This window comes from Setaria italica, chromosome IX (genome assembly GCF_000263155.2).
Source record: "Setaria italica strain Yugu1 chromosome IX, Setaria_italica_v2.0, whole genome shotgun sequence".
Classification (NCBI taxonomy): domain Eukaryota; kingdom Viridiplantae; phylum Streptophyta; class Magnoliopsida; order Poales; family Poaceae; genus Setaria; species Setaria italica.
The window spans coordinates 47,464,606-47,472,452 of NC_028458.1; the positions used below are offsets into that span (position 1 = coordinate 47,464,606).

Here is a 7,847-nt window from a genome sequence, read left to right on the forward strand (position 1 = left end):
CGCTGATTTTTTGTTGGTGTGCGATTAATCAGATAGGTGGCAGAAATAAATGCTTCAACCCAGTACTTGAGAGGCATGGATGCATGAGACAAAAGGGAGAGACCCACCTCAACATTATATCTATGTTTACGCTCTGCAACGCCATTTTGCTGATGTGTGTGCGAACATGACACAAGATGGGAGATGCCGACCTTCTAAAAGAAAGAATTAAGCTTTTCATACTCCCCACCCCAATCAGTTTGCATAGCAACAATTTTTCAGTTAAAGAGTCTTTCAACAAGATGGTGAAAATCATGAAAACGCTGAAAAACTTCAGATTTATTTTTGAGAAGATATACCAAACAAACTTGCTATGATCATCAATAAAACTCACATAATATTTATTTCTTCCAAAAGAATCAGGAGCGGGTCCCCATACATCTGAAAACACTAAATCTAAAGGAAACTTTGACATACTAGATGACTTGGGATAGGGAAGTTGGTGACTTTTGGCTTGTTGACAAGCATTACACACCGAATCAGAAAGATCTTCTCTATCACAAGGCAGTTTATTCTCACTAACAACTTTCTGAACAATGGGAAAGGATGGGTGACCCAATCTACTATACCATCTAGAGGTGGAAGGTTTGAACGTGCTTGGAGCCTCCTTGCTCGGTGAAGGAAGGGGGCAGAGGCATCCTCTACACTTCCCTTCCAAAAGCGTTTTCCTTGTCGCCTGATCCTTTACTAAGAAGAAGTTAGGGTGAAATTCAAGGAATGCATTGTTATCAGTAGCAAGTCTATGAATAGAGACAAGATTTTTGATAGCTTCAGGAACATGAAGAATTTTTTTAGATGTAAATTGCGATTAGGGGTACGAACAACAGCATGACCAACATGGTTGATGCTCATACCTTCACCACTTGCAGTACGGATCTGATCATTGTCGTTGTACTTCTCATGGATGGTCAGCCTGTCGAGGTTGCTTGTGACGTGATCAGTAGCGATGGTATTAGTGTACCAGTTTGTGTCAACACCATAGGCGTGCGTTGCCGCATTGGCGTTCCTCTCATCCGGAGCATAATCTGCATCAAAACGGTGCCAGCACATTGCTGCGCTGTGACCTTTGAAGCATACCTGGTACTTGCCGTTGAAGCGTGGCTTCTTGCCTCCACAATTGTTGGGGGAGCTGGAGTTGGAGTTGCCTCATCCACGCCCATCGTAGTTGTTGGGAGCACGACCTCCCTATGACCAGGGTTGCCGCGACCATGCCCTCCTTGGCCTCCAAATCTGTGTCCTCCTCGTGACACGACGTTGACAGAGGACTAAGATTATCCTCCATGAAGGAGATCCATGCAACTCTCAAATCTGAGAATCTGTGCTAGGGGATAGGGGCGGAGCCAGGATTTGAGGTAAGGGGGGCAATGGACAAAGCAAAATAGAACTGATAGCTATATGAGCTGGTTTTAGTCATATATATAATAATAGTATGTTTCACAAGTCTTAACCAAAATAAAATTACATATTTATAAACTTAAATTTAGTTGTTCGACTAGTACCAGGATCGTACTTCTCAATATAAATTACCACTGGATGATTTATGATTATGGATTACCTGCGGGCTGCAGTAGTGTCAATTTGGATAGCGGCGGCCGACGTCGCCGCCGGCGGTCCGATCTGGGCGTCTGGCGGTCTAGCGCCTGGTGACAAAAACAACAGCAAGTCACATCAGTCAGATGCAAAAAAGCAGTCTGCTTGCCTTCATCGTCCGATCGAACTAAAAACCATCGGCACTATTGGCGAGTAAATATTCAAGAATTGGAGAAAGAAAGATTGAGGGCTCCTTTGGCAGGGTTCCGGCTCCGGCTCCACATGCTTATCGAAACACGGAAGAGCCGGAGCCGCACCAAACAGCACTGAGCTGGAGCTATTTTTGGGCACATTTGGGAGGAGCCGGAGCCGTTTTAGACGTGCATGGAGGAGTCAAAAAAGTGGCTCCGCGGCTCCAGCTCCGGCTCCGCGTGCGGAGCCTCCCACGAGGAGCCCTGCCAAAGAAGCCCTCAATCACGATGCCAAACAAGATAACCTTGGGCAGTTGGTTGGGCGAGGCCTTGGGATGCCGCGGCGGTGGCGAGGACGAGGAGCAGCATGCGGCGGCGGCGGGCGAAAGCGAACAAAAAAGCATCAAAAACATTCACGAACAGAGGGGTAAAATGGACTGCTTGCATGGTATTCCAGGGGCCAGGGGGCAAACGTAATGGGCTAGTGGTACCAGGCTGCCAGCGCCAGGGGGTAGAGGCAGTCAAGGCGTCAAGCAGAGGCCCAGGTCACTGCATGCTGCTTCAGGGGTGCCAGGCCGTCAGGGGGTTCTAGGCCCCCCCGTGCCCCCCCCCCTCCGCCACTGCCAGGGGATTGTACTCCGCATCAAATCCAGTCATGATGTATGCTGAGAGCTCCTCACCTCATCATCGAGAGGTTTCCCAGCCACCGCCATCTCGTCCGCCAGCGCCTTCATCTTGCCCACGTACTCTTTAGCGGACATGTTGCCTTTCTTGAGAGTGGTCAGCACGACGTGAGTGTTCATCGCCCGAGCACGGATCTATGCCGAGAAGATTTCCTCGACAGCAGCCCACAGCTCCGCATCTGTCTTTGCCTGCGGGACTTGCAGCACGACGTCGCGGGTCATGGTGGTGAGCAAGTAGCTCAGCACCTGCTGGTCAAGCGCAACCCAAGTTGCATACTCGGGATTGGTAGCTTTGACGGTCTTCTCGCCAGCCTTGACGTTGATCTACTTCGGCGGTGAAACGTCTGTGCCAACAAGATGCCCCTCAAGCTGGGCACCACAAATGGCCGGAAGGACTTGGAGTTTCCATAGAATAAGGTTGCTGTTGTTTAGCTTCTCCGAGATTGGAAGCTCGAGGGGCGACTCCATGGCTTGCCTGCTGGAGGTGGAAGAGCTGGGATTTGCCATCTAGATGTATCTAGAGGTTGGCTCTTGGTACCATATGAGATTTGATGGAAGCGTTGTCATCCCGTTAGGAGCCGCTTTCCATGTTAATATAGGATGGAAAGAACCTCCATCGAAGTTTAAAATCACGATCGTAACAACCTGGCCGGCGGCTCTATCTACAAGATTACAAGAGCGATATGTGCTGAACTCAGATTACATGTTTAACGGTGACGGCAGTTTTAGGTGCAAATGAAATGCTAGTTACAGGGACATTGCAGATTCTAGCCTGAGTAGCTAGAGAGCGGGCTATTCCATTATGATCTCTTGCAATCTTTGCACACAGTGTAGTCGTTGTTGTCCAGATGAAGGTCAATCTCGATGATTGAGCGTTGGACTTGGGGGGTGTTTGGATACGAGGTGCTAAACTTTAATAGTGTCACATCGAATGTTCGGATCCTAATTAGAAAAATTAAACATAAGCTAATTATAAAATTAATTGCAGAACCCTGTGCTAATTCGCGAGACGAATCTATTAAGCCTAATTAATTCACCATTAGCAAATGGTTACTGTAGCACCACATTATCAAATCATGGACTGATTAGGCTTAATAGATTCGTCTCGCGAATTACACTCCAACTGTGCAATTAGTTTTGTAATCAGTCTATATTTAATACTTCTAATTAGCATCCAAACATCCGATGTGACAGGTGTTAAACTTTAATAGGGTGGAGCCAAACAGGCCCTTGGACATTTGGACCTGTGAGCGAGAAGTAGCCGGAACTTTCCTGCAATCCGGGGCCCAGATTAGGCTCGGGTCCCGGTCGTCGGGAACGACCTCCACTGATCGCTTCTTCCCGGGTTTCACGTCACGTCCAGCCGCTGCATGCGCTCTATGCTCTCTGTGCACTGACGGCCTGACACGGCGATACCTGGCGCGTCCCGTCTGGAACAACGGCCGAACACGTACCACATCTTTGAAGTTCAGATGGATGCCGATATAATCACATATTTTTACGATCTTCCAAAAAAGAATCCATTCTTTAAATGCCTCGAAAACGTATGATAGGCGTTCTTAAGAGCTCAGGTTGGGGAGAGACAATCATGGTTCATGGCTCGGCTGTCGTCGCGAACGGCAGCAGGTCGACTTTGGGTGGAGTACGTGGAGCCGTCAGCCGTCGCGCAGCTAATCAGCGATCATTCATCATGCTCCTGATCAGGGACGGCAGCAGAGCAGCCGGAAGAGAGGAAAAGCGAGTCCGCATGGGCGCGTCGTACGAACGTTCTGGACTCGACGGACACGCCGCGTGATGGCAGTACAACCGCGTGCGCTGCGTGGGGGTGGGAATCTGAAATCTCACGACCTTATCCGCTCACCACTTCATTTTTTACCACCGGCTTCACCGCCCATCGACGCCACGCGTGCGCTGCCGGAATCAAAGTTTTTTTCGAGAAAAGCCGGTGGTCCGACGGATCACAGATGCACGGGGAAATATTTTCCCCAGATGCACAGCATCCATCCGTGGAGGTGGAGCTGCCCCAGGGAAAATGGAAAAGGGGATCGACTCCGGCCAGAGCCAGAGCCAGAGCCAGCCAACGAGGAGAAGGGCAAGCGCTTGCCGTTCGGGACGGGGACGAGCCCCTTGAGATCGCGGGGGATCGTGTGCGAATCAGAAGAGGACCCCGAGCGCTGTTTAGCTTTTCCTAATCAAAATCATGCGGCGTCCGGTGCACGCATCAGACAGAGATCAGTGACCAACATGCGCGCATCATTCTCGTCCTGGAGAGAGGCCTTTGTTTAAAGGGGAGAGAAGAGACCAAAGCAAATCCACCTTCCGGCTTCCGCTCATCATAATCCCCGCGCTTCGTCTACGTTTGCTGCTAACACATGTGTGGGCATGTGGCGAAGAGCCCACAAGGCCACGTAGGCGACGTGCCACACTGTTGACATGCAAGCCTCGAGGACACGACCAAAGTAAATACCAATGCTAATCACCCAGATCGAACAAAATCCCACGTCTTGCATCCAGAACGTTCCTGATCCGGCGGCCCACAGGTCATTCATGGTAGCTATCACACCGTCCATCCGGCCCCATCCGTCATATAAATAGGGCATTCACAGGTCCACAGTGGCTCACCAAAGCTCTTGGTTTGCTTCCAATTTTTGCTCAGCCAAAATACGGCCATGCTAAAATGAGGGTATACCAAAATCAAGACATGCTGAAGCTAGGGTAAGAAATTTAGGCATTCACTTCGTTTAGAGTTAAAATATGACAATTTATACCTTTTCCTTTAAAAAATTTAAAGTAACTTGCCATGAATTTGCTAGAAACACTAACATCCTAAATTAACATCCTAAATTCTTGGTAATGAACCAACTGGTAGCCAAGCTTTTTAAACATGACTCGAATTGAAATTTGGTTGAGCAAATATTGGACCCAACCAATCGGGCTATCTGTCGCTGCATTAACCAGAGTCACCTCGGATTCTTTTCACCGTCTGCAGTAAAAATCTGCACATGTTCTCCATTTCCATCTATAAATGGGGCCCCAAGGCGCACAGCTTCTCCTCGCCCCGTCCCAAATCATCCATTCTCCTGTCCCCGATCAAGCGATCAACCCAACCTTCCCAAAACCCCCGACGCCCGTAGAGAGCAAGATGTTCGGCTTCGGCCACCACGGCCACCACGGCCAGAACCCCCCGGCTCCCGGCGGCCACCACGGCGGCGGCGCCCACCAGCCCACCTTCAAGATCTTCTGCAAGGCCGATGAGGGCTACTGCCTCACCGTCCGCGACGGCAACGTGGTGCTGGCCCCGGCCAACCCGCGCGACGAGCACCAGCACTGGTACAAGGACATGCGCTTCAGCTCCCAGGTCAAGGACGAGGAGGGCAACCCGGCCTTCGCCCTCGTCAACCAAGCCACCGGACTCGCCATCAAGCACTCCCTCGGCCAGTCCCACCCGGTACTGTTTCCCCCCTTTCTTCCCCTGATCCCCTCTCTGATCTTGGGTTTCTTTTACTGTTTGATTTGATCCGTCGGCAGTTCTTTGCCTGCATCGTTCTTGTTGGTTCTTTTGAGATCGGAAACCTGAGCGGCCTGCCTGCCTTTTTTGTTTTCAGGTGAAGCTGGTGCCGTTCAACCCGGAGTACCAGGACGAGTCCGTGCTGTGGACTGAGAGCGGCGACGTCGGCAAGGGCTTCCGCTGCATCCGCATGGTGAACAACATCCGCCTCAACTTCGACGCCCTCCACGGCGACAAGGACCACGGCGGCGTGCACGACGGCACCACCGTCGTGCTCTGGGAGTGGGCCAAGGGAGACAACCAGAGCTGGAAGATCCTGCCGTGGGGCGACGAGGCCGGCAGCGCCGGCAACGCGCCCCGCGGCGGCTACGGCCACGGCGAGCCCACCGTGCGCATCTACTGCAAGGCCGACGAGGGGTTCAGCGTCACCGTCCGCCACGGCGCCGTCTGCCTCGCGCCCACCAACCCGCGCGACGAGTACCAGCACTGGATCAAGGACATGCGCCACAGCAACAGCATCAAGGACGAGGAGGGCTACCCGGCCTTCGCGCTCGTCAACAAGGTCACCGGCGAGGCCATCAAGCACTCCCAGGGCGAGGGTCACCAGGTAAACCATTGTCCTATCTGCCCTTCCTTGATCTCGTCGTATTTTTATCGGAGGGATCAAGAAATGTCGGTATTTTTATCGGAGGGATCAAGAAATGATTTTTTGGCCGCGCTTGAGTATTGCAGGTGAAGCTGGTGCCGTACAACCCCAGCTACCAGGACGAGTCCGTGCTGTGGACGGAGAGCCGCGACGTCGGGCACGGCTTCCGCTGCATCCGCATGGTGAACAACATCTACCTCAACTTCGACGCCTTCCACGGCGACAAGGACCACGGCGGGGTGCGCGACGGCACCAACATCGTGCTCTGGAAGTGGTGCGAGGGCGACAACCAGCGCTGGAAGATCGTTCCCTGGTGTAAGGAGTCTCACCAGTCTTACTAGCTGCCACTGCTTTTTTCCTGAATCTTGATTTCAGAGAGTAGAAAATCTCTGAACATCTTACCAACCCGCACTAGAAGTTTCACAAAGCGAGTGTCGGTAGACACTGATAGCTTATCTCCTCGTTTCCTTTTCAATTACTATATTTTTCTAATATGTCGTTAACAGAATATTAATGACACCTGATTGTTGCTTGCGTGTGCAGAAATATGCGGTCCCGGCGCTGCATTGGTCATCACCATGATCCGGAGTCCGAGAGATCAGCCACCCACCTGTGGTGGTCTCCTGCTGCTATGTTGCTAGAATAAAGTCGTGCGTGATCGATCTGCGGTGATGGTGTGTCTCTATCGTGTCCGTGTTTAGTTTCCAGTCGTTTCCGTTGTCGTGCGTCGGTCCGTCCTGCTTCCGTGAGTGAGGGGAGTGAGAGGGGTTCTTCCTCGGTGAGCTTGTCTGATTGAGCACCTGCCATCTGTGCTTGCTGTGCAGAGAGTTTGAGACCTGGAGTGTTATGTCTGTACTGTGCTCGGATCATTTTCTTCTATCCAAGTGGGTTTTATCATCATCCTATCTAGTTGTGAATTGTGATCTTGCTCTGCTAAAGATGTGTTGCTCCTGACAAATGTTACGAGTACTATTAGCTGCGGACTCTGCGGCGGTAATCAGACCAATGTGAATTTGACCAAAGCTAGATTATCTCATTGTCCCACGATTATGGATGGCGCAATGGGCACAAATTACCTACGTACCCGCGGGTAAAAATCCGGTAAGGTGAGGATACGAGTGCTATTTTATACCCGCGGGTAAAAATCCGGTAAGGTGAGGATACGAGTGCTATTTTGTGTTCACGGGCACGGATGCGGGTTTGTGTCAGCGGAAAAAAAAAGTGCTATTTTGTGTTCACAAGCACAGATG

At 51.2% G+C, this 7,847-nt stretch overlaps 1 protein-coding gene across 1 annotated transcript; it reads left to right on the forward strand.

Annotated features, from left to right (window-relative positions):
• Window positions 1-5,453: 5,453 nt before the first annotated feature.
• Window positions 5,454-7,502, forward strand: LOC101778255 (ricin B-like lectin R40C1). The gene is made up of 4 exons (XM_004984456.2): window positions 5,454-5,891; window positions 6,049-6,558; window positions 6,684-6,912; window positions 7,141-7,502. Coding segments are annotated over exons 1-4 (1,164 nt in total). The 5' UTR covers window positions 5,454-5,468; the 3' UTR covers window positions 7,143-7,502.
• The last annotated feature ends 345 nt before the right edge of the window (window positions 7,503-7,847 follow it).